The sequence below is a fragment of the Mytilus galloprovincialis genome, chromosome 5 (assembly GCF_965363235.1).
Source record: "Mytilus galloprovincialis chromosome 5, xbMytGall1.hap1.1, whole genome shotgun sequence".
Lineage (NCBI taxonomy): Eukaryota > Metazoa > Mollusca > Bivalvia > Mytilida > Mytilidae > Mytilus > Mytilus galloprovincialis.
Window position 1 is genome coordinate 96,822,748 of NC_134842.1, and position 26,792 is coordinate 96,849,539.

The following is a 26,792-nucleotide window of genomic DNA, read 5'->3' on the forward strand; positions in this document are numbered from 1 at the left end:
ATAAAGAAAAATATTCAACGAGTGACAGAAAAACACATTAATTCATGAATGCAGGTAGCGTATGAGTTAATTATCAATGTTGTTCGGTCACGAGTTGAATATTTTTTGATTTTTGAATTCTTTGATTAGTTATTCTTTTTATTACATAGGCAAATGGCTTTTTTTATAAGACTAAAGTAGAAAACCTAAGGAACTATATCTTTTTCTACGCATTCACAATTTGTTTTGATTTGTCTTTATCGATGTCTTGCCAACAACTATTGTTGTAAGACGTCATAGGAGTGCAATAACCACGTTTATTTCAAATGTGAAATTATCAGTTTTTATTTCACTGGGAAATCAATGTATTTCATTGCAACCAATGTAATAATATTATTTCATTACAACTTACAAGTAATTTTATCTTTTATTTCACTCACAAAAACAATATTATTCTAGAAACATATTATATGATAATAGTTTATCAAAGTTATTGACTTCAAACTGAGCATTCACACATTTTGATATTTTCTAAATTCCATACTCACCTTTTTGCCTTTGCTCACAGGTTTTCTACTGTTAACTTCAAATGATGGCAGAGGAACAATCACCTGTCAAATATATATCTCAAATTATTAGGAACAACAAATTATAAGAGTTCTATCAGTATGCATTCATATGTGCATAGTCTCTGAGCTCTTGTATTGTTATATGATAAAGAACTTATCAAAATTCCAATACAAAGCTATAAAAGTGTAAACCATGAATAACTATATATCTTTATATTTATGTTATTTTACTTTTACAACATATTGTCTAGAAAGGCAATGGAGAGGTTTGAGCACAAATAACACTGATTTTTCTCCAACATGTTTTGAGTCTACTAAGTCAAGTTATCCATGTATTGTTTTATTCTTTGAATGGGTTTTTTAAAAGTTCAGTGTTGTTGTTGTACTCATAAGTATTGTCCAGAATTCTTGGTGATAACACGTCTTTCTTTTTTTTTAATGAAAAACAAGAATGTGTCATTAGTAGACTGATGCCCCATCCTCACTATCAATTTCTATGTCAGTGGACTGTGAAAATGGGTGAAAAACTCTTAATTTGGCATTAAAATTAGAAAGATCATACCATAAGGAGCATGTATACTAAGTTTCAAGTTCATTGGACTTCAACTTCATCAAAAAAAACTACCTCAACCAAAAACTTTAAACCTGAAGCAGGACAGACAGATGAACGGACGGACGCACAAATCCAGAAAACATAATGACCATAAATGGGGCATAAAAATCGTCACTTTAAATAACTACTGTACCTCATCAATGCCTTCCTCCTCATGAAATGTACGTGACAAAAACAAACATGACATTGCCTTGTCCTTTTTGGTAAACACCATCAGGTCATTACCAATCCTCATTGAACCTCTGAAATAACAAAAATATAACATACATTTTCTTCTTTCTAGGAGTTATTTTGAAAAAATAGTAATGCAAACAAATGTAACTAAAATATCAAACAGATATCTTCACACTGAATATATAAATATAAAATAGCATGAAGGTAACACAAACAGGAAGTTGAAAATATTTCAATAGTTTTTGCTCTTCTAACTGAAATATACACATTTCCCATCCAATCTTAAATTGGAGTGAATTTTTTACTTGAACAATGTTAATAAATTAAAAAAATCCAATGTTTGCCACTTAAAGCTCTTTTCTGAATACAGGTTAACTTGAAATGCCATATGCATTGACAAAAAATACTACCTTGAATAAATAGAAAGCTAAATGAACTAACGTATTCATTGATTACTTACGATTTGAGACCATTTCCATACATGCCAATGTGTGAGTTTTCTTCATCTCTTTTTGTTGATCTTCCAAATGTGATGATATCAGCTGTTTCATCTAAAAATGAAATATTTCCACTTAAAATAGTCTTATATATACCCATCTTGACAAAGCTAAATCTCATACTTAAAATAGTCTATATACATGATATATACCCATCCTGACAAAGCTAAATCTCATCTATGTAATAGAAAAACTTGCTACATTGCATCAGAAAATTTGCTTAGTTTCTAATTTTATCAAATACTGTTATATCCATATCTGACATGCATGTCTATAAATGGTCGTGATAAAGTTAGGCCAAAAAAAATATATGTCTGTTTAAGGTTACATACTTACAACAAATAGGGTAGGTAGGTCGGTATCTCCATTTTATTTATTGTGTCATGATTTTGAGTCATGCAGTTGCGTTTTATCGTGGTCCCAGTTGATAATGGGCCAAGTTTACCCATATTTTTAATGATTGGATTATTCCTCTTTGAAAAAATGGCGGCCAAGTGTCTATTTCATCACACGGGTAGTGAATTTCCTTAAAACAGCTGTCATATTCATGATAGTGAACATTAGGATGTATCAGGCAATGGATTCATATTATTGGAAACACTAACTTCACTTTTGACACAAGTTCAGTTTATTTTTCACTTTACAATGGAAATAAAAAGACTTAGGGTCGGCGCTCAAAAATAGCGTAGGTCGGGTAACCGTAAACAGGCATACATTTTTTTTGGCCTTAACAAAAGTTGCAAAGCCAAACATTTTTAAAACTTACTATAAACAATTTTCATATTCTAATTTACCAAGTGTTATAAGAGTGTTTTAAGTGTGGGTGGTTGATAATTCATATAAATGACATAGGATCAGTACAATCTCCTTCAGACCAAGGATCCGGAAATTTTTTCACCTAATTTCGGTCATTTTCATATAACTTAAAAGTTGGTGCCCCTTTTCAAAAACAGATTGTCAAAATCTCATTACTGCATGAGTATGCTCCTACTCGTAGCATCAACAAACTTGTTTAACTGTTGCATCGCGTTTACTTCATGATTTATCCTACCATTTTCCTAAAATCGATCAAGAGCAATTAAGGGAAGGCAACAGTTTAAGAATAAAATGATTTTAATGACTCAAAATCGTAATTTTCTCAGTCATCGCTTACGTTTCTTTCGATTCTGAAGTCGAAATTCAAACCGGATGTAATGCGACAATACTAAAACGAACAATTCCGGACTTATTCCCGGGATTAGTTTTGTTTGTCAAATTCACAGGAAAACATCGTTTTTTTTTAAATATTTTACCTTTAATAGTGTAAGAATATTAATGAAAATAGTTGCACTTGCTTTATTTAGCAAGAAATCATTTTAAATTTACGATTTAGTGTCAAATCTGCGGAAGAGAATTTTAGGCATGCGTATCATAGTAAACAAAGCACGTGTGTTAGTAGTGAAAAAAATCTTTTTTCTACGAAAATTAAATCAAGTTTTAATTTAATTTTAAATCATAATTGACAATTGTCTTAGCTGAAAAGTTATTAAATAATGAAGACAGTTGGTATTGAATTTTAATTTCTTTATAATATTAGTTCGGAGCTTGTGATTAATCGCCAGGTGTGAATTAAAAACACAGGTAAAGAGATTAGCGATCATTAGCCAATAGCTCCCCGAGGCATTAATATAGCTATTAGGAGGGCCCTCAGGATTATAACACTTTACTGGAGTGGCAGTTTAATTACATAAAATTGATAACAAAACAAAAATATGTTTAAAATGGCGATTTGAAACTCAATCTCAACGAAATGACCGAAATTATTTCTGTTGAAAAATAAAATTTGACCTAAATCCCAATAAATGATTTAGGACTTTTGAGTTTTCAAATCGGTCATGTCTGGCATATATGACCGTTTCCGGACCCTTGCTTCAGACATCTACTTACTTGGGTCCATTCCACTTCCATCGTCAAGGAAACACAACAGGTAACCTCCCCTGAGAGATTCATCTGGGACTAAAACAGAAATTATACACATGTAAAGATAAGTACTTGTACATGTGAGCACTGAAAGGTAAAGATCCCTTTCATTTTGCAAATGTATAATTTTTTAAGTATAACATTGAACTGATTGTTTTCTCATTTGAATTGTTTTACAATGTTATTTCAGGGCCTTTTATAGCTGAATATGGGATATGGGCTTTGCTCATTGTTGAAGGCCATACAGTTACCTATAATTGGTAATTTCTGTGTCATTTTGGTCTCGTGTAGAGTTGTTTCATTGGCAATCATACCACATGTGAAGAGCAAGGGTAAAAATCCTCAATATCAAAACATAATCACCATTTTGTCATCAGCAACAAAATATAAAATTTTGAACAATGATTAAATTTTCTGGAAATTTGATAGCATGTAACAGATTGAGTCACCTGCTTGTCAACTATTCCAAGTTATTAACCAGATGTATTGTCAGAAACCTTGCTAAATAACTGCCATTCCATGAATCTAATTTTGTAAATTCAAAATTTTTTGCATGCATTTAATATTACGATATTGTTATTAAAATGTGATTTAAATTTTTGTGATATTGAGAAAAATCCTATTTAATTCATATACAAAATTTCAAAATGCAAGTTTAAACTGTAGTTATTTTAACCCTATGCCGTGGCATTTTACATAATAATAAAGACATCGCAATAATTTGTGAATGTACAGTACCCCTCTAACCAGATGATTTCCTTTTGAACTTACCTGTGAAAATGTTGATTGTTGTTGCATTGGCATCTCTGAAATTAGACATTGAAATTAGTTTGGTTATAAAGTCAAGTTAATGCTGACATCTTGTCATAAACCTTGGATTTCAAATTAAAACATTAAAAATTTGTAAGGGTTCCGCGGAACCCAGTGTCTCGCCTACTTTTGCTGTAAATCGCAGGCTCAACAAAAATGAGGAAAAAAATCAATAAAAATATTCCTCTTATACTATCTTATGATTGTAAGAAGCTTCTGTCCAAGTTTGGTAAAAATTTAGGATAGTTAATGAATCTAATAAATGTTTTGAAAACTTTAACTGTAGACTGTATGTAATGTTAACTGGAAGAAAATCTAAGTCCATTTAAAAGTAAAATACAGAAAAAAATGGAGTTATCTTTTTACAAAATTTACTTCTGGATACTATCTTATGATCATAAATAAGCTTCTGTCCAAGTTTGGTACAAACCCAGGATAGTTTAAGAAAGTTATTAAAATTTTAAAAACTTAAACCACAGAGTGAATGTAATGTTTCCCCGCAGAAAAACTAAGTCCATTTTAAAGTAAAATATGGAAAAAATGGATTTATTTTTTTACAAAATTTACTTCTGGATACTATCTTATGATCATAAACAAGCTTCTGTCCAAGTTTGGTACAAACCAAGGATAGTTTAAGAAAGTTATTAAAACTTTAAAAACTTTAACCACAGAGTGAATGTAATGTTTCCCCGCAGAAAAAACTAAGTTCATTTATAAGTAAAATACGGAAAAAATGGAATATTATTTTTAAAAAATTTACATCTGGATACTATCTTATGATCATAAACAAGCTTCTGTCCAAGTTTGGTAGAAATGCAGTATAGTTTAAGAAAGTTATTAAAATTTCAAAAACTTTAACCACAGAGTGAATATTTGTGGACGCCGCCGCCGACGACGACACCGACGACGACGGAATGTAGGATCGCTTAGTCTCGCTTTTTCGACTAAAGTCGGAGGCTCGACAATAAATGATAAGGATTGGTCATTTTAATCAGACAAATATTGTGTGCTCAACACAAACCAGATGCTCCGCAGGGCGCAGCTTTATACGACCACCGAGGTCGAACCCTAAACAGTTTGGACAAGTATGAACACAACATTCAAGCTTGATACAACTCTGAACTTGGATTGTGATTATATAGTTGACACAGCATAGGTTTCTGACACAGAATGAATGTGGTCTAATGAACTTCAACAAGAGGCAGTCACATATCATATCATAACTGATGAACCATGAAAGTGAAAATCGTCAATATCAAATTTGACCTCCATATTGTCATCAGTACCAACATATTAAAATTTGTAAAGCTTAGGTCGAATGGTTCATGAGTACATGTAAATGCAACAACATGAATGGAAACGCCATTTTTCAATCTTTCAAGAACCATAACTCCTGAACGGTAAAAGTCAAAATCGTCATTATTAAACTTGACCTTCACTTTGTTGTCATATTAAAATTTTTAAAGCTTTGGTTGAACGGTTCATGAGTAAATGCACGGACATCATTTGGTTGCCGCCCACCCGACCACTCGACTGTCATACATCCCCAAATCAATAACCGACATTTTTGTCACAAAAATCCGGTTAAAAATTTATATTTACCTTAAAAATGGTCCAATATCCAAAATCTAAATACATTTGTATATGGTCATGGATTGATTCAGCATATCAAAGAATCCCAAGAATTCAATTTTTGCTGAATTCAAACAAACTTTAATTTTGGACCCTCTTGACCTCAATGTGGCCCATTTTGATAACAGGGCCCAAAAATATAAATACATGGTTAGATTAAGCATATCAAAGAACCTCAATACTTCAATTTTTTATGAATTCAAAAAAAGTTTAATTTTGGACCCTTTGGACCTCATGTGGACCAGTTTGAAAATGGGGATTAAAATAAAAAACTTAACACACGGTTAGATTCAGCATATTTAAGAACCCCAAGAATTCAAGAATAAAACTCCATTGAAATTGGTCAAGAAATAAGCAATTTTGAATTTATACATAGTATTAAAAAAGTAGTTTTTGGCCATAACCCCCAAAATCAATCCCAACTTTCCTTTTTTGGAATTGAACCTTGTGGTACAATTTCGGAAAGATCCATACACTTACACACAAGTTATTGTCTGGAAACTGGAAAAATACTTATTTTGACCCCTTTTCAGCCCCTTGTTCCTAAACTGTTGGAACCATTGCCCCCAAAATCAATCCTAACTTTACTTTTGTGGTTTCAAACCTTGTGTTTAAATTTCATAGAGATCCATTAACTTAAAGTTATTGTCGGAAACTAAGTGTCTCTGGACGACACTGATGATGACGATTACAGACGACATGATACCAATATTCGAACGCAAATTTATTTTGTTCAAATAAATACAACTGAACATTATGATTAAAACACTTGTTAAAGAGGAAGTGCACCATTTAAATTACAAAATAATCATGACAACCATGTACATGTAACTGAATAATTTCTCATAGTATTTAGTAATGTGTTTGAAATACCTTACTGACTTTTTTCGATAAAGGATAAGGTGTCAAATTTACACTTCCCATTTCTAACCTTGCTGCAGAACCGTAGCTCTTACGTCCTAATGTTATTTTTTTACTATTTGCAGCAATTTAATTCGCAAATAGTCAAAAAATAACATTAGGACTTAAGATCTACAGTTCAGCAGCTATTACTACCCCTGCCAATATTTTTCTTTAATTAAGTTATGTTACTTACCTGCTATTGTCAACCAATTCAGCAAGGGCACCAAATAAAAACTCATGTGTAGTTCTGTAAAAATAAATGGAAAAATAATGTGAAAAAAATAATTCGTGTCTAAACCAATTTATAACACCCAATTATTTTGAACAAATTACTTGGTGGTCTTGGGCTGTTCCACTATTTGGTTGTTTTTTTGTCTTATTGACTCATTCCCCAATTCCATTCTCAATTTTACGACTGATTTATTGCATGTATTGCACTAGATACTATTTCTGATTAACAGTAAGTTGTATGTTTTTAATGTCAATAAATATGTCCTGGAGGTTGTTTCTTAACATATATATAGTTTTTAGTTCACTTCCACGAGGACCAACACCTTACCTATGTAGTAATAGAATTTTTCAACCAAAAGAACATTTGTTTGTACAATGCTTTACATCTACTCCAATTTATGTCATTTGGTCTTGGGTGGATAAGAGTCTCTTGGGCAACCATATTACAAGGAAGCAAAGACATTTTCATATTTTTAAATTCATAATTTCTTTTTCAGAATTAAAAATACCTGATGTTCAGTAATAGTTGTTTGTTGATGTAGTTCGTAAGTGTTTCTCATTTTATTTAAATATTTTAGTGTGTTTTCCTGTTTGAATGGTTTCACACAAGTCATATTTGTGGACCTTTATAGCTTGCTGTTTGGTGTGAGCCAAGGCTCCCTGTTGAAGACCTTTCTTTGAAATACTTTTACAAATTGTGAATTGGATGGAGAGTTGTCTCATTGGTTATGTTAGCACTCATACCACATCTTCTTATATCTTTGTAGATTTCCAGCTGGTATTTTTATTAAACAATTTGGTAATGCTTTTGAATGGTTAAATATACCTTGATAACATTTATTTTAAAGAAAAACCACGTTAAATTAAATTGACTCTACAATATTTATCATAAAAGTGAGAATGGAAATGGGGAATGTGTCATAGAGACAGCAACCCGACATAGAGCAGACAACAGCAGAAGGCCATCACTGGGTCTACAATGCAGCGATAGTTTAGTGATAATGAACGCAATACTAAACTCCGAATTATACACAAGAAACTAAAATTAAAAATCATACAAGACTAACAAAGGTCAGACGCTACTGACTTGAGACAGGGCGCAAAATTAAAGTGGGGTTAAACATGTTTGTTGAGATCTAAACCCTCCCTGTTTATTTCATCTTAAAAAGACATATTTCTTAGCCAGTTTTGTTCTGATTTCTTCATTGTTCTTCAGTCTTAACAAAATTGCTGTTTCTTTCTTCAATACAAAGAAAATTAAAAGCTTAATACTAGTTTTACTGTGATCAATAAATCACATGCCATAATAAAATTAAATTGAAATTCTTTGGGTTAAAACAGCCATAGTTCACACTGTGCTTCACCATTATGGCCAATGTTAATTAGTTTTATCTTGTGACATTTTTTCATGTCCAGCAACATTTTTAGCAAAGACGAAAACAAGTAAACAGCACTGCCAAATTGTACTCCTTAGTGGTATGACTCTTGAGGTTGGGGAGGTGTGACAGGATTACTTCCCTTACTTAATGTGCAAAATACATAGTCGTAAACAGCTTCACATTACCATGATGCTTTAAGTCCTTGGGGAGAAGATTGGTGTGGTAATATGAATCTTGTTTCAGGACATAATGTGAAATGATGATTTTACTCCACCAGGATTTTTGTGTAACAAAGCAGCAAATTAACTGAATGAGCTAAAGAATATAAAAAAGAAGATGTGGTATGATTGCCAATGAGACAACTATCCACAAAAGACCAAAATGACACACATTAACAACTATAGGTCACCGTACGGCCTTCAACAATGAGCAAAGCCCATACCGCATATTTTCCCGATATTTTCATATTGTACTAATGAACTCAAAATCGTTCAATTTTTTTTTGTCGCGTTTTTGAATTTCCGGATCTGCGCAGAAATCTACTTCCGTTTCTGGTCTTGTTTGTATGAGACTTTAAATAAAATGTATATATTTAATATCAGTCTCAGAAAGGAGCTCAATACTATAGTCGCCGTCACGTAAAATTGGCACCATGTTTTTTGTCAAAATTTTCTTAAATATCGACCGCGTTTACTGAAGATCATGTTTTTCAATTAGCGGAATCAAATATCATTCCAAAAATCAACTACTGTCCTACCTTTTATTGTGTTTGCACTGTATAATCCTGACCTTCACATAATCCAAGATTAATTTGTATGGTGGAATCCGACATTGTTATTACCGGAAGTGTTGCCGTGGAGTTCCACGTGCTCTCCATTTTCTTGTGTCTCTCGGAGCTTTTCGTCATCTTTACGTAAAAAGCGCGGGAAATTGTATCATCAATGACAATGATATTACCGGAGAGTAACGAATGTTATGGAATAAGGGACCCTCATAGAAACCAAGATGGCGGTTATACAATGTAAATAATCTTGAAAAATGTGAAGGTCAGGATTATACAGTGCAAACACAATAAAAGGTAGGACAGTAGTGGATATTTGGACAGGATTTTACTTCAGCTAAAAGAAAAACACCATCTTGAGTAAACGCGGCTGATATTTAAAAAATTTTTAACAAAAAACAGGGTGCCAATTTTACGTGACGGCGACTATAATTCATTTTTAAAAATTGTTTGTTATAAAAAAAAAAAAACGTTACCTGATGACAGCGTTTCTTTGTTTACATTGAATATGACGTCATAACTTAAATAACGTCACAACTAAAATCCCTAACAACAGAACCAAAATCGGAAATGTTACGTTCTTTGTTTACATTGAATATGACGTCGTAACGCCACACTAAATCCCTAACAACAGAACCAAAATCGGAAACGTTACGGTATTTCCGTTTCGCTTTTTAACATGTTTGATTTATAAAAAAATCCTACAGACTTCGTCCCCATTCACAGGTTATGCTTGCCTCATATTAAGATTAGTTTATTAAGTTCTATAAATTATAAATTGTAATTTGTATACAAAGTCAAAGATGAAGATAACAATAATTGCATCAGTAATAATTTCATGACATGTAACTCTCCAAATATATGTGTACTTACGAATTAGTATGTAGATAATCAAAGCTAAGCTGAGCTCTACTCAGAGACGTATATTCTTCTTGCGACATATTTAACTTAGAGCGTCAACTGCTTCTGCTGCTGATGTTGGCGGGACGACGACAATTCAAGTGTGAAACGGTAAAATTATGATGAAGTCCATGTTGCAATATCAGTGAAATGTTTGAAGATTGAAGGCCCAAACTTTAAAAATCATTATTCACGTTGTTTAATGACATGTTATTCCTTATTTTAGTAGAGTTTTGGGATTTTTTTTGTCAAAATCGGCCTCATGCAGTTATCGCATTCCAGCTTCCTGTCCCATTGCGCACGCGTACATCCGTGCTTTCCGATTTGTTTGTTTACATTTTTTAACTGTTTTCTAACGTTTTTGTAAGTTCATACAGCTTATATACGTTGACCAGATTTACTAATGATCAGATTTTGTGCCATTTAATAGATGAATTATAATAAATTAGCACGATTGCAGTTTTAAAAACAAAAAAAACAAAATTTATATAATTTTTATACAAAACGAATAATAAAACAATATGTTAATTTTGTATCAATGCAAAAATTGTTTCAATATTTTTTTTTAATAAATTTCATAGTATTTATCAACTACAATAATAACTATATAATATGAATTTCAGTAAACATTTTGATCTCAATTTCGTTTTCTTTTTTTAAAGAGTTATAATTTCGGAATATCCTCTAAATTTTAGCATACTTGAATGATAAAATAAGAGAATGTAAACAGCATGTCTGATTCAGATAGTTCAGAAGAAGATATTGAAGAAAAATCTCGGTTACTAGAAGCTGTAGTAAATGTCATCCCACAAAGCACATCCAAACATGTACTGATTAACCAAACAGGTATTTTTAGCCAAAGAAACATTCAAAAACCCTCTCTGATTGACTCAGAATTTTTGATACAGCACTTCTATGACTATATGAAGACATGTAGTACTATAACTTCATATACATTGTATACCTTTATAATAATATGAGGCAGGCATAACCTGTGAATGGGGACAAAGTCTGTATGTATTATTTTTTAAATTCAATCACGTTGATAAAAGAAACCGAAATACCGTACGTAACGTTCCCGATTTTGATTCTGTTGTTAGGGAATTAGCTGTGACGTTCTTTAAGTTATGACGTCATATTTGATGTAAACAAAAGAAACGCTTTCATCAGGTAACGTTTTTTCATATCAAACAATTATTAAAATGGAATTTGTATTGAGATCCAATCTTATATTTTACTAGACTGATAAATATAAATTTTTTCAAAGTCTCATGCAAACAAGACAGATATCTGCGCAAAAGCGGAGAAAACCGGAACAGGAAGTAGATCTGAAAAAAAAAGTTAACGATTTTGAGTTCATTAGTAGAATGAAAAATTCGGGAAATTTTTCCCGATTTTTTTTTTTTTTTTTTTTTTTTTTTTATTGATTTTTCTACCGTAATTGGGGACTTCGTCCCCATAATATATATAATTATATGTAGCGTTTTTTGTTTATTACATGCATCATTGGATTTTATTATCATGGTATAATTTAGATTAATTATTCTCATTAACCATTTTAAAGTAATTCCTTACAATCAGATTTTATCGCCTTCAATCAGATTGTACTTGTTAAATGTCAAATCAATCATGTTAATCAGCTGGTGCTCCGTTTCTTTGTTTATACAGGTGTCTCGGTTGACCTCAGTTTCGGTTGACCTTAGCTCCGGGCTCCTGTTATATAGCTCCTGTAAAATATTTCTTTATTCAGAGTCATTTAACCATATTGTAATCAGGTTACTAGAGTAGCATAAAAGAGAGAAATAGATAGTGAGAAGAGAGACAAGATACGATATACGAGGAGGGGAGATGATTTTGTGTACGAGAGGTGTGTACTTGCGATTGATGATTATACCACCGTATTGTTGAGCCTGCAGTTAAGATGTTGTAAACTTGTATTACTGTTACATATAGTTTGGATTTTTGAATAATACAGTATTGAACTTTTAATCGACTTTGTGTTTATGTTAACTTGCAAGACTTCGTTCAGACTATACCAGGATCCATTTATTTATTTATGTGACCAGGATTCCCTTAATCACTCTACCAGAGATTTTTAGGGTAACCCTGTTAAAGAGTATACTTGGCATTTGTCGTTCCGTGTACGAGTTAAACTTAGACACCCAACAACACAGCACAAACACAAGACTATATACACTTTAGTTTAAGTATAAAGCTGTGCCCTGCGGAGCATCTGGTTTTTCTAGGAGTTATTCCCCTTTGAAATTAATGATCTCTTTATACTACTTCAACAGTTTGTCATCACACTTCCTCTTAAACCACACAACAGTATTTCATGAAACCATTGAAGATAATATGAACATATTATGTAAACTGTACATGCTGTATGTACATATCCACAGGAAATTATTATTCATTTTTTTTTCTTGGAGTTATGCCCTTTTGAACTTACATGACTTATTGGCCACAATATACTACTGCAACAGTTTATCATCCCAACTTGTCTGAAACTACACAACAGAAGTTCATGGAACTTTGCATATATCAGCTTATATATATCATGTATATCGTCAGGAATTATGATTATTTTTTTTCAAGAAGTTATGCCCCTTTGAACTTATTGGCCTCAATATACTGGTCATAACTTTAAACATAATAAGGACATAATATATATATGTTGATGTGCATATCTACAAGAAAAAAATAAAGTTGACTTTTTGTAGGATTTGGTCTTGGGAAACTCGTGAGATCTTGTTAGTCCACTGACAATGTGAGGACGTAGGGTATGTGAGTGTGCTCACAAAGTTCTTCAATTTTGACTATACCATGCACTAGTACTAGTATTAACAGTCAGATTTATTTGTTAGGATCCTAGATCTAACTCAGTCAGTAACTATATGACTATAGTCCAATGTCTTTAAATCTACCATCACAAAATGTAAAACAATTCAACCGATAAATCAAACGTTCTGATTTTGTTATAAATACCATAAAAACAAAAAAGAAAAACAAATATGACAAAAGCCTTAAATGAGAGCCCTATTGGACCTTCATGACAATCAAAGATCTCTCAAAATTGTGTAAACATTGCGGGAATTTCTCGCTACATTGAAGACCTGTTGGTGACCTTCTGCTGTTGTTTTTTTTTCAATGGTCAGGTTGTTGTCTCTTTGGCACATTCCCCATTTCCATTCTCAATTTTAATATTTTTTGTACATGACGACAAAATGTACATTTTCTTTATGATGTTAAAAAAATCAACTGATTTCTCAAGAGAATCACTTAAAATTTCTTTTAAAAAATAAGGGTTATTAATAATATTTTTTTAAACCTCTGATTAAAGAATCACAGGATTGAAGAATCACAAGAGTATTTTAACCAATATGACATATCAGTTGATTGTTATTTCATGTTGTACCTATCAACAAATAATTTAATTTTGGATGTAACGCATCTTCTGATTGGCTGACGTTATTTTGATATCAGCCCATAGACATAATTAAGTCATGTGACCGTGCTGTCATCAACGTTTTTTCATGGTTTTCTACGGTTTAAAATGGAATTTAGAATTAAATTATAAGAAATGACTGTAATATTTTTTCTGTCTATTCGAAATAACATAAAAAATGTGGTGCACACTGTTAAATAACCCGCTATGTGTGTTATTCAGTGTGCACCAAATTTTTTATGGTATTTCTTCATAGACAGAAAAAATATTACAGTCATTCCTTAAATATATCACAGAGACTGTACTAATTCAACAAAAGATTTATAAATAAGTTAAAAGCGAAAACAAGATTTACCATCTGGACCAAATTCTCCAAATAAATAAAAAAAAAGATAATGAAGATATATGGGTTTATTTTTGCTTCCAAACTGATTTAAGGGAGTTCGCTTCTCAGTTTCAAAGTAATTAACTTTTTAAATTACTAGTTTATATTTATAGGTGATTAATAAAGGAATCCAAAGAGCAAAAAAAAAATATAGGTCACCGTGCTTGTTTTTGTGCTATTAGCTGTTGAAATTTTGGCGGGAAAATATTATCTTTTGACTTTTCATAGCTTTATAATTGACAAGTTGAAGTTCTCAAAAACTGTTAAAAAGTAATTAAATTTTTTTAAGACTTTTACAGATGGCTTATCATTATGCATGTAAAAGATTTACTAAAAGAAAAATGGGGGTCACCGGGCAAAATTTTTCAAGGCATTCAAATGGATAAAACCAGAGGATTCTGAAAATCTGACAAAAAATCCAAAACATGACAAGCCAGCTTCCTTAAGTTTTGTAACATTTTTCAAAACTCTTGATTGAATAGTGTATACGATTACCATTGACAAGGTTCCTAACTAAGGACATACTAAGGACTGTATTACAGGTCTTTAATAGAATTTGTTGTTCAGTCTGAAAGCTGGATACAGCACACTTTCATCACACCCTCAATATTTTTTGATTCTGAATTATTTTTAGGCAACGTTAGGTGTAGCAGAATATTTCAGGAAAAAAGTTCTGTTAAATTATGTCGGCCAAATAAATAGGTTTGATACTAAGGAAATGAATAAAAACTGTTTTTGAGATGAGAATGTACGCCTTTGTAAATGTTGTATGTATAAGTGTTTTTTTATGCTTTCTTTTTTATTAAAACTAATTACAAACATGATAAAAAAAGTTTTACATTATATATTTTGTAGATCTTAAATTACCTGTGAAAGAAAACTTGAAAGGAAGAAGATTCTCTACTTTGCCATCTAACAGGTGATGATGAAATAGATAACAATAATAGGCTGCAAGCCAGGATGTTGTTTTTTTTCTTTTTTTTTCTCAATAATGCAATATCAATCCAATACCAGAGAATTACCTGTACAATGTCAATTCCCACAAAAAAGTTCAAAACAGTTAACGATTAGAAAAATGTTTATCAAACTTATTCTAAAGGTTTATATTAGCTTTGTCATGATTGTCTTGTGCAAATTTTGAAAATCAGTACTGTTATTTATTTTTGAAAAGAGTTGTATGGCACTTGGAAATATTTATTATGTCGACAATTTAATTTCATTGTAACGGCTTTCAAGCCTACTTTTCTTTTTTACTTTTATATTTGTAAGTTTTGATTGGAATAATGGCCCTTGGACATTTGAAATATTAGAAATGCTTGGGACGTTGGGATTCTTTTATTTTTATGTCAGTATGATACTGAGTTTGTGAGACCTTAACCAACATTAGTCAATTTTGTTGTTGGCAGGTAAACAAAAAAAAGGATTGATATATATATATTGACACCACATCAGTAAAAAAAGGATTGATATATACATTGACACCACATCAGTAAAAAAAGGATTGATATATACATTGACACCACATCAGTAAAAAAAGGATTGATATATACATTGACACCACATCAGTAAAAAAAAGGATTGATATATACTTTGACACCACATCAGTAAAAAAAGGATTGATATATACATTGACACCACATCAGTAAAAAAAGGATTGATATATACATTGACACCACATCAGTAAAAAAAGTCTATATATATAGCAGTAAAACAAAAAAAGAATGTCTGCTCACAGTACAATTATTGATAATAATTACATTGGTTTCAAACATGATTTCTAGGTAAAAATTGACAATTTCACAAGGTAAATATAAAATAAATTCTGTAATTTTTCTCCCCTGATGTTGTATATAGCAATATTTATATATGTTGCATCAAAAAGAAGCTTGAATTTGTATCTTTCTGGTTTAATAAGTCATATTGTCATTTTGGACATTAAAACACTCAACTATTTTTTGCGTAAAGGCAGTCCAACTCATGGATGCCACATTTAATGTAAAATTGCAGCCTTGATGCTTGGCTCTTGAGTCCAAAAGTTAGAAGCTCAATTATTTGAATAGTTTGTTGAATTCTGTTGGCTTGCAGAGAAGAATTTTACAAGCCTGAAAGCAATTTTACTAGTCAATGGTGTAGGACTTGTGGTTAAGAGTGAAGACTGAAATTCAATTCATGTAGCAAACTTGTGACACGAATTCACCAAAACAATTTACATGAACTATATAATCTTATTTTAATTATTACAGACCATTTCTTGTTGATAAAGAGGAAGAAAATGGTTCAATTACTCCAGGGGTCAGAAAATTTGTGGCGTCAAAATTATCAGAACAGCTCGATAAGTAAGTTAATATGTGAAATTCCCTTAAAAAAAGGGGAAAAGAAACAAAACAACAAAGTATAATTTTCACAAAAAAATCAGTTTAATGCATGCAATGACCAAAAAGAAAACCAACAGTCTTCATAAAAATACATCAAATAAAATCTGACGATTTAGAAATATAAACCCAAACAAATACTGGTGCTTAAATTAAGTGCTCTGGAAGGAAGGGCTGAGCTGTTCCAGATTAAAATATTTAGATTTTTTTTTTGTACATTTACTGTATGATGTTAAATTTTTGTTGTTGTTAAACCATGTCAGAATGTTTTATATTTTGATGTTTTAGAGAGATAGAATTAACTGATAGTAGATTGAATGAATTGAATGGAGAAATTACTGATACAGGTGAGTTTTGAAATAATGCACAGATCTTTAATACAGAATAATTCTGAAAATAACTTGGGATTTTCCTAATATCATCAGTTTGAAGAAACGGAAAACTCTCAAGGAAATTACCTAAATATTGTGATTGCATATTCTTTAGACTTTGATAAATTTATGGGTGGTCAGGTTTTTAAAAAAAAAAAACAGTCATCATGGTCATTGATTGATATTTGATTTTAGGATTTTAGTAAAGTCTGGATTCAAGCCTAAAGCTAAAGAATTTTATTTGTTTGAACATTTGAAATATTGTTTAACCTACACCTGCAAAATCACTGAAATTTGGTTTCCCTGAAATAATGCTGCTAACTGATTTTTTAGAAGACTAAAAACATTTCAAAATAAGAAAATAAACACAACACTGAAAAAGTTCCTAACATCAATTTTTCATATTTTGTTTAAACAGGAATACAGTTATTTTCATCATCAACAAGAAGTCTAGTAACAGACCAAGAAGATAACTTTATCCCAAAACAAAAGAAGAAAAGGGTTGTTAGTTCTAGTAGTAATAGGTATGTATAGAAAACTAGGCTGTATAAGTAAGGTCTTTCTCAGATGTTGGGAAAGACCTTATTGATTCGGGAAAGACCTAAATCAGTCCCCTACCAACAAATGTCTGTCTGTCTGTCTGTCCATCCATCCGTCCATCCATCTGTCCATCCTTCAGTCGGACAAATCAGTTTTCGACACTTTTTTCTTCAGGCTTGAAAATATTGATTTGATATTTGGTTTATTGTATTATCATGACAAGTTACAGATCACGTTCAAATTTTTTCCTATTTGATGATTTTGTTCAGAGTTATGGTCCTTTTTGTAATGCAGGAAGATATTTGATTTGAAATTTTTTTTTACTTATAAAGTTTTTTGACATGACCTCTATTGAAGTAATCTGGACCATTGATAGGCCTCATTGTGAAGTATTACAAGATGACCCTCTGTAGGATTCAATCATCCCCTTGAGAAGTTATCTCCCTTTATTGAGTTTTTATTTCTGTTAATGGAATCTTGTTTTGGCTTTACCTTACTTACCTGAACCTACATAATGTTGTGGATTTGTCTTGTGAAAGTAAAATTATACCTTCTGTTTAGCTAATCATTGTTGTCATCGTCTTATTTAAGATGTAACATATTAAGACAGGGATAAAGAAATAATGTAGGATGCTACATAAAAATATCAAGTTATAAGGCACAATCATTTTCAACTATGAAGGATAGTTAACCTTATTCATTGTTTTATACTGATCAGTTGTGTGTACATTAATTAACCATAAATCATTTGGATCATTGTAGTTCCTATAGCAATCCAACATCTAATAGAAAACTCTTTAACCAATTTAAATTTCAAATCAGATTAAAAAAACTTTTTTTTTATGTCCCACCTACTATAGAGGCAACTCTTGATTCTGTATTTATTTCCAGATTTTATCTCCTCGGAAACCTAGGCATATTTTTTTTTCGAAAATCACTACTTGCTACAATATGTAAAAAGATTTTCCTTTCATGCTTATCAGGTAGCATACATAACAGTAATGATGCTACAAGGTTTTCAATTTCATCATTACTCAATCCATCAATCCTTAATGAACTGCTGATTGCTATGACTTACTGTAAATTCAGAAATTATTCGGATGTTTTTATGATTGCGAAAAATGTGACAGGGTTATAATTGCAATAATTTAAACTCGCATTTTGAAATTTTTATATGAATTAAACAGGATTATTCTCAATATCACAAAAAATAAAATTGCATTGAAGTCCAACATGACAAAATCGCAATAATAAATGCATGCAATTATTTCTGAATTTACAGTAGTTAAAACCAAGATTTTAAAATTTTATCCTGATTTGAAGATATACTGCAAAATGCTGTCCTGTTATACTTTTTTGAAGTTATATTAAGGTAAAGGGATAGTTGTGTTTTATTGTCTATCATAGTCAATTGTTTTGCATTAATTTGATATATTCATTTTTTACTTTTACAGTTCAGAAGATGAAAGGCTTGCTGAGGCTGCAGTTTCTCATGATTTTATAATAAAACAAAGTCATTCAACAGACAGTAACCAGAATTGTGAACAAAAGCTGATAGCAGCTATCTCATCTGAAAAAGACATCAAAGAAATAAACAAATTAAATGAAAATAGTAAAAACAATACTGTGAAAAAGAAGAAGAAGAAAAAGACAAAACAAAAGGAAGAAATAAAAGTTTCATAGAATTATAAATACTTTTTATGTCCTGTATTGTTGCCTGTAATCTCAGCAGCTTGTTGTGTGTTTGGTGGTCTAAAATTGAGAATGGAAATGGGGAATGTGTCAAAGAGACAACAACCTTACCAAATGGCAGCAAAACACAGGGAGAAAATCCTGCATCCAACTAGCCCCTAAACAAAACGTGTACTAGTTCACAATAAACTCAAAACATACAAAGACCAGAGGCTCCTGACTTGGAACAGGGGCGAAAATGTGGTGGGGTGAAACATGATTTGCAAGACCTCAACCGTCCCCCTATACCTCTAGCCAATGTAGAATAAACAAACACCACTGTGACAGCAATATGCACAGTAAAACTTATTTGTAAAGTAGTATGAGGCCGTTTAGTTTACCTGCAATGACTTTAAAATTATTAAACCAATCTTTTTCAAATACTCATTTGTTGTTTCTGATTACAAAATAGAGGTCAAAATGATATTGAAAATTTTCATTTTTCTTTCAAATAGTTTTGGTCTTTAATCAATTGAAAATGTTACTTTTTAACATTGCTGTGCAAAAAATAGAAAACAGTTTCAGATTGAATAATGGAGGGCAAATTTGATTTTGACAATTTGCTCATATGCTGATCAGTTGAGTCCTTTGCTTGCATATGGTACGTGTAGGTAAGACATTATTTAGAAACTAAAGTTGCTAACCCACTCAGCTAAAATGTTGGTGATATTAAAACTCCTAAATATTTCAGGTATTGATACACTTGGCTTGTGAATTTCTAAATTTGATCAATCCTGATGAAGACAAATCCAGAAAATTTCCATACATGTATGCATTAAATGTGTAAATGTAATTTTCTAAATGTGACAAAAAAATTTAGATTTCTGTCACATTGGCTGTATCTGGCTACAGTAATTTTATATATCATTATTCTTTTAAAGAAACTTTTATATGATTAATGTTTTGTATTTGAATCATTATCTTGGTCTTATATTCTGGAGCACAAAAATTCTCGTTAAATCAGATTGGACAATAAGTTCCATAGCTTATAAAAAAATAACTTTGTTCAATAGGAACAAAGCAGATCGATGAATTATCTTACTGGTTGATTGCTGTTTGCTTAACATGCAGGGGCAAACAGTTCATTCATGTCAAGGGCAAAGACAAATGAACAATAAATCTCTATGTAATGAAAGTGGGACTGCCACTGGAAAAGAGGGTATGGTAGTTAGATGTAGAAAGATTGCCTTACAATAATTCTAATATACAGATTTCTTAAGAATTGTTTCAATAATTCTTTGATACCCAGAGAACATGGCAATATAAAAAAGAAGATGTGGTATGATTGCCAATGAGACAACTATCCACAAAAGAACAAAATGACACAGACATTAACAATCAAAATGACACAGACATTAACAATGCCTACACTAGGAATTTGTTTCAAAGTACCCATTCTAATCTGACATGGCAGCATATTTATACATCCCTTGTAGTCGAACAAACGGTCACAAACCATCTTTTGTTCTAATGTCTTTTAGGCTTAGCACAGGTGAGCATATTTCTCACATTATTGACTGACAATGCATTAGACAAAATACGAAAAAATGAAAAAAAATTGCAAAAAAAACCAACAGTTTACTAATGATATGCATCGTAGACACAGAGTTTGAAATTTTGTTTCCCAGATACATGTCTACAAAACATTAAGGCTTAAATAAAAATTTGTACAAAAGGCTAAACAAAATAGAAGATTAACAATGAGAACCCAAAAGATAAGTAGATCTTCTTCAACATGTGACATCCCTATTACAGACTTATTGTCTGTCTGTCATATATGTATTCATTGTAAGTTCGTAAGTTAAAGATGTTAATTTCACAAAATCTTTTTCATGGTATCAAATATTTCGCCTGTTGAATATTTGGTTCCATATATAAACAATTGCTAATTTAACGACATGTTCCAGAAGCTAGAATTACCAATCTGTTTAAAAGGGGGCAGCTTTTAAAAAAAAAACCTAAGTAAAACTGTGATCCAAATTCACTTTCAGAAAATGTATTTAAAAGTAAGTAATTTGATATTGAATCATCAGTGACGTCATTATTAAAACAGTAAAAGGTCCAATCAAGTACACATTTGAATACATTTTAAACAAAATACTCCTAGAAGTTGTGGCAAAAATGCAAAAGTTATGCATGTCTGGTGGTTAAAAAGCCTCCATGTTTCCAATGATTCAACCCTTAAACAGTAAATTTACCAAAATGGTGAAAAGATATAATTGTCTTATGAGGCAGTGACTCATAATTGCTCCAAAAATTTAATTATGATCACCTATTTGCGAATCTCATTTTGCGGAATATTTGCTGACTGTTGTCTTGATGTCATTAGTTTTCTGTATAATAAATTTAGAAAATCGTTTAACAAAGTGCAATAAATCGGTAATTATGGTCATTGAAGTGAAATGTATTTACTTTCCAGTTATATAAACATATTTGTAGATCTTGCTGAAATATTTTCAGAAAACTTATTCTCTCCTCTATCATCGTTTTCGCGATAATAGTAAAAAATGCAAAATATTCAGAATCTTTAGCTCAACTAAAAGTAAAATGACAAAAATAGTGAACTCCGAGGAAAATTCAAAAAGGAAAGTCTAATCCATTGGCTAAATGAAAAACTCAAAACATCAAACGAATGGATAACAACTGTCATATGTCATATGACTTGGTACAGGCATTTTCTTGGTGGATTAAACCTGGTTTTAAAGCTAGCTAAACCTCTATATGATAGTCGCAAAATGTCGTCTTAAGGAAGTTATCTGACAATTTCAGTCTTGATAACTTATAAATGTTTTCGTGTTCTCGTTGAGCAAATACCAGAGACTAAATGACGTGGCACAAATCTCACCAAAAATGCTAAGATTAACATTTTGTAATGGGAATTCATGTTAAGCGTTCTAAAACATTTCGGTTTTAATGAATCATTTATATCATGGGTGGAAACTTTATATAAGGGAATACAAACATGTGTAATAAATAATGGATGGGTATCTGAGATTTTTGAAAACTCCAGAGGAATCCGTCAAGGATGCCCTTTATCTGCTTTATTTTTTGTTTTGTCAGTAGAAATTATGGCTTTGAGATTACGACAAAACCCTGACATCAAAGGTATTCGAATTACTATTGATAAAAAAACACATAGCATAAAAATATCTCAATTGGCGGATGATACAACTCTTTTTTGTAGTTCAAAAACCGACATATCAAATGCTATGAATATAATAGAAACGTTTGGTTCTTTCTCAGGTCTGAGATTAAATCGCAGTAAAACAGAAGGAATATGGATAGGGGCGCTTAAACATAGTAAAGATTAAATTGAGGGAATACGCTGGACGGACAAACCAGTTAAAGCCTTAGGAATTTATTTTGGTCACAACACAAACGAATGTGAAAAGTTAAATTGGGAAACTAAAATTGATAAAATGAAATCCTTACTTAAGGCTTGGAAAAAAAGAAAATTAACTACAATTGGAAAAATATTATAATTATAAAATCTTTGATCTTACCTAAATTTACATTTTTGGCTACTTCGTGTATTGTTCCAAACAAATACATAAAAGAGATTGAAAGCTGTTGTTTTAAATATATTTGGGAAGGTAAAAATGACAAAGTAAAAAAAAATACACTAATTGGCGAATATCAAAAAGGGGGGTTAAAAATGGATTTTGATAGCTATTTTACATCACTGAAAGCTTCATGGGTTTCCAAATTTAATTCAACCACTATGCCGAACTGGAAGATTATTCCTACCAAATATTTCAACAATCTGGGAAAAAATTATCTTGTCTTTAACATGAATTTAGATAATGTTAAATCACTAAAAGAATTTGAAAATATACCAGACTTTTATTTGCAAGTAATTTCAAGCTGGGTAAAAACAGGGGGAGGTTTTACAAAATTTAAAGATAATTTTTCAAATATTAGAAAACAGATTATTTGGGGAAATAGATACGTTAAACATTGTAACAAAAGTTTGTTCTTTCAAAACTGGGTAGCAAGTGGGTTGATTTATATCAACGACATACTTGATCGTGAGGGAAAGTTATCAGAGGTTTTTATTTTAGAAAAATTAAGCAATAAGTCTAATTGGATTGCAGAGTTTACGATATCAAAATCTTCCATCCCAAAGTAATGGCAGCAAGTTCTAATTAAAGAAAACTCTGTAAAGAGTAAAATCAGTATCAATAAGAATAACTTGAGATGTGGAAACAAACAAATACAAGCAAAAGATATCTATAATAAAATGTTATATAATAGTCTAGTAGATCAAAAATATACACAGCCAATCGGTATTAATATTTGGACAAGAAATTTAAAGTTAGATAGCAAGCCAAATATGTCATTCGTAAACGATTTTATATTTAAATTTTTAAGAGAGAATAAGATGAAAATGTTTAGATGGAAACTGCTAAATTATATTATTCCCACAAAGCAATTACTATTTAAATGGAAAATTTCTACTGATAGTAAATGTAATTTTTGTCAAACAGAAGATGAAGATTACTTCCATTTCTTTATAACATGTTCTTTTTTAAAAGACTTTTGGAATAAAGTGGAACATCTTCTTGCACAACTCAATTTTAAAAATAAGATATCAGTTAAACAATTAGTTTTTGGATACAAAATATCAGATAAGGGTTATTATGGTTTTAACTATTTTTTGACAGTTTTAGGTTTTTGCATTTTCAAGTCATACTATGTTTCAGAGCAAAAATTGAAATATATAGATGTATATGAATTGTTTATTAAGGAATAAAGAAGGGTTATGCACGAAAGCAAAATAATTTCTCAAAGTGTATTTTTCATAAATTTGAAGAAACTGATTTAATAGAATAATTTGCATATATTGTAATAGTTTATGTTATATTGTTTATTATATTCTGAGTATGTTCCTGGCAACTCAGAAGTTTTTTTCACAGGAATACTCCTCTGGCGCTTGGACAGTGAAGTATAATTGTAACAAGATATCTTTAGAATAAAGTATATATTTGTTGTTAAAAAAAAAAAAAACATTTTGTAATCCAGAACTGCATGTCGTCTACAAATTATTTGTCAGTAATCAAAATATTAATAAAAGGCAAAAATAAAGCTACTAAAGGATACCTTAGGGCGACCAAAACTGTTTGGAAAATTTACATGATTTAATACCAGAAAAGCAATGGCCTACTTATGTTAAAAAAATAAACAGAAAGTAATGTGACAGATTGCAATCAACGACGACAACCACTGAATGATAACCTCTTGACAGGCACAAACAAAATGCAACGGGGTTTAATATGTCTGTCTCCAAAAAGTGACTGGGGACAAGATGAATGGTCGCTGGGGTCTTTTTTCATCGACAGTTAACTCATTCAAAACTTGGGCGTCCGTTTGGCCTTTTTGATATTCAAGTACGCAGTCCGGTCCAGTCAGAATAGATATATGAAATCCAAAGTCTAACTTATAGAGAGTACCACGTTTTTGTCGTGTTTAGAATCATTGCAACACGTCTTATAGGGATCCGTAGGTGGGTTGTTATAAGGGAGAAAATCTGTCCATATACAATATACCATCTGTTTCCAGTGGTAGTCAAAATGTCCATGACTTGCATCCCGGACATCTTCTATTACAGGACCTACCTACTGTATGTAGTGTTAATTTGTTCTTGACCTGAACATGCACAACATATTTGCCACTGGACACTGAGCACATTAAATAATGTGTTTGTGGATGCACAGAAATATTTTCTCACACTAAAATGTCAATTGGTACACATATGACGGATTGAGTATAAAGACATCATAACCAGTCTGAAAAAAGCATGATTTTGTGCAATACAAAAATATTATTATAAAGGTCCCGGATGTGTTCATACCTGTATACCTATAACGTTTAATATATTTGTTTTATTTGAACCAATGTTGACAACACATGATACATTTGGAAATTATTAATAAAACTAAGTTTCAATAGACCACGTTCGAGTTTGTCCTTCACCGGAAAAAACTCGTCAATTATACGAACCTTTATGACGCCATTTTCAAGATAGACTTAGTCTTAGTGATCGTTATTTTGCAGGATAAACTAGAAATAATGTTTCCTCTGTAGGTACTTAATTTACAATTCCATAACGACAGCAATGCTGATTTTCAATTGTTAGAATTCAATTTGCCGAAAAATTCGTGCAATATCTATAGCATCATAGTTTTCCAACCACTCGCTAAACATATGAACGGAAGTGACAATGCCCCTAAACGCACGAATGATGTTCACTAAAACTAAAAGTTTTTGAAGAAAATGCATCGAAATCAAATTGAAGGTTTGACAAAGTTTTTAATTCCGCAGATAACTTTTAGTAACATTAATACTACTCAGAATTATTAATTAGATTACTATGTAGATCAAGTTGAAAACATAAAGATGATAAATGTTTTATACAGATCAATAAAAACCGTCTTCGGAAGGTTAAGCATATCTCCAATTTTGTTGACTCATAACACTTGCTAACGTCAGTTCTGCATTTATATATTTATTTATAGTGGATTGGGAAACTGGATATTTCAACTTATATTAATCCCTTTCCACTTAAGGGTGCAAGTGCTGCCTTGTAGCGGCATTAGCCTGCTCTGTTTCGAAATCTACAAGGATGTCTTTTACGTTCAATGAGATATTGCTATCTCTTAACATGGGTCATCCTTTTATCGTCCTCTTCCGACGGACTATCATCGTTTCTCATGACCATACTCGAAAATGGTGTCCTGCATTTGACCAACTGCAATGGGGACCAAGTCTTGTATAGAAAATATCTATAATCCGACGACTTTCGCCGTAAAACTTTTTAGATTTCCACAATGTACCAATTGTTTCGTTGAAGACTTATATATAGTTTAGGCGGAGAGACAATATTTGGCCAGATCATTCCAGATATGAACATGACATTACTGATGTAATGTTTTACTTGAAGACAATCAGTTTTCATTTTGCCAAATATCACAACAAATTCCTTTGGCATCTTTGATAAATTTATTTACCATAAATTAATTGAGGATGTACCGATCGTGCAAGGGCTGTATAACCAGTCAAGGTCGTTAAAATTTGCATTTGTTGTTGGAGGATGTTTCCACCCTGATGGTATCACCAGCCACGTAGTCAGAACTAATGTGGTGATATGAATTATCATTAGGAAGCCCAAGCATGTAATTACAAATTACTGTTGATTCATTTATTTTAGTGGGTATACATAAAGTGAATTGAGGAAAACTTGCATTTTCGTGGATATTTATTGTGAGTTTTACCAATGTATGCCTATGCCAATTTGTTATTCGTCGAATATTTTAATTCGTGGTTCATTTTTACCCACGAAACTCACGTAAATTGGTATCCATCGAATAATTATCGATCCACAGTAGTTGCTAACAATTGTTTTTGAATTGATAAGGATTTTCTTCCCAGGAATAACTACCTCAGTTGTATTTGACAAAACATTTCGGAATTTTGGGTCAGTAATACCTTTAACTTCCTGTTATAGTTGGCTTTTCTACC

The 26,792-nt window shown here is 31.4% G+C and overlaps 2 protein-coding genes across 3 annotated transcripts in view; one reads left to right on the forward strand and one right to left on the reverse strand.

Annotated features, from left to right (window-relative positions):
• The window catches only part of LOC143076814 (ATPase MORC2-like), a 57,703-nt gene extending 46,980 nt beyond the window's left edge, over positions 1 to 10,723 (reverse strand). For both annotated transcript variants that reach the window (XM_076252690.1, XM_076252689.1), the window contains exons 1-7: positions 10,401 to 10,723; positions 7,330 to 7,383; positions 4,563 to 4,597; positions 3,759 to 3,827; positions 1,796 to 1,886; positions 1,295 to 1,403; positions 528 to 590 (exon numbers count right to left, since the gene is read on the reverse strand). In XM_076252690.1, coding sequence (XP_076108805.1) covers positions 528 to 590; positions 1,295 to 1,403; positions 1,796 to 1,886; positions 3,759 to 3,827; positions 4,563 to 4,597; positions 7,330 to 7,383; positions 10,401 to 10,468 — 489 coding nt within the window. In that variant the 5' untranslated portion in view covers positions 10,469 to 10,723. The remainder of the gene's footprint in view (positions 1 to 527; positions 591 to 1,294; positions 1,404 to 1,795; positions 1,887 to 3,758; positions 3,828 to 4,562; positions 4,598 to 7,329; positions 7,384 to 10,400) is intronic.
• Positions 10,724 to 11,108: 385 nt separating this feature from the next.
• LOC143076816 (uncharacterized) lies at positions 11,109 to 19,235 on the forward strand. Its single transcript, XM_076252691.1, has 6 exons — positions 11,109 to 11,273; positions 15,116 to 15,179; positions 16,504 to 16,596; positions 16,921 to 16,979; positions 17,422 to 17,527; positions 18,998 to 19,235. Exons 1-6 carry the CDS (start codon positions 11,159 to 11,161, stop codon positions 19,224 to 19,226), a joined length of 666 nt encoding a protein of 221 aa, XP_076108806.1. The 5' UTR covers positions 11,109 to 11,158; the 3' UTR covers positions 19,227 to 19,235.
• The last annotated feature ends 7,557 nt before the right edge of the window (positions 19,236 to 26,792 follow it).

Excerpts from the sequence above, each read along its gene's own strand:
- LOC143076816 (XM_076252691.1), top strand. The coding sequence starts at position 11,159 with ATGTCTGATTCAGATAGTTCAGAAGAAGATATTGAAGAAAAATCTCGG. Across the intron at positions 16,980-17,421 it reads TGGAGAAATTACTGATACAG|GAATACAGTTATTTTCATCA; the intron begins GTGAGTTTTGAA and ends TTGTTTAAACAG. Across the intron at positions 17,528-18,997 it reads GTTAGTTCTAGTAGTAATAG|TTCAGAAGATGAAAGGCTTG; the intron begins GTATGTATAGAA and ends TTACTTTTACAG.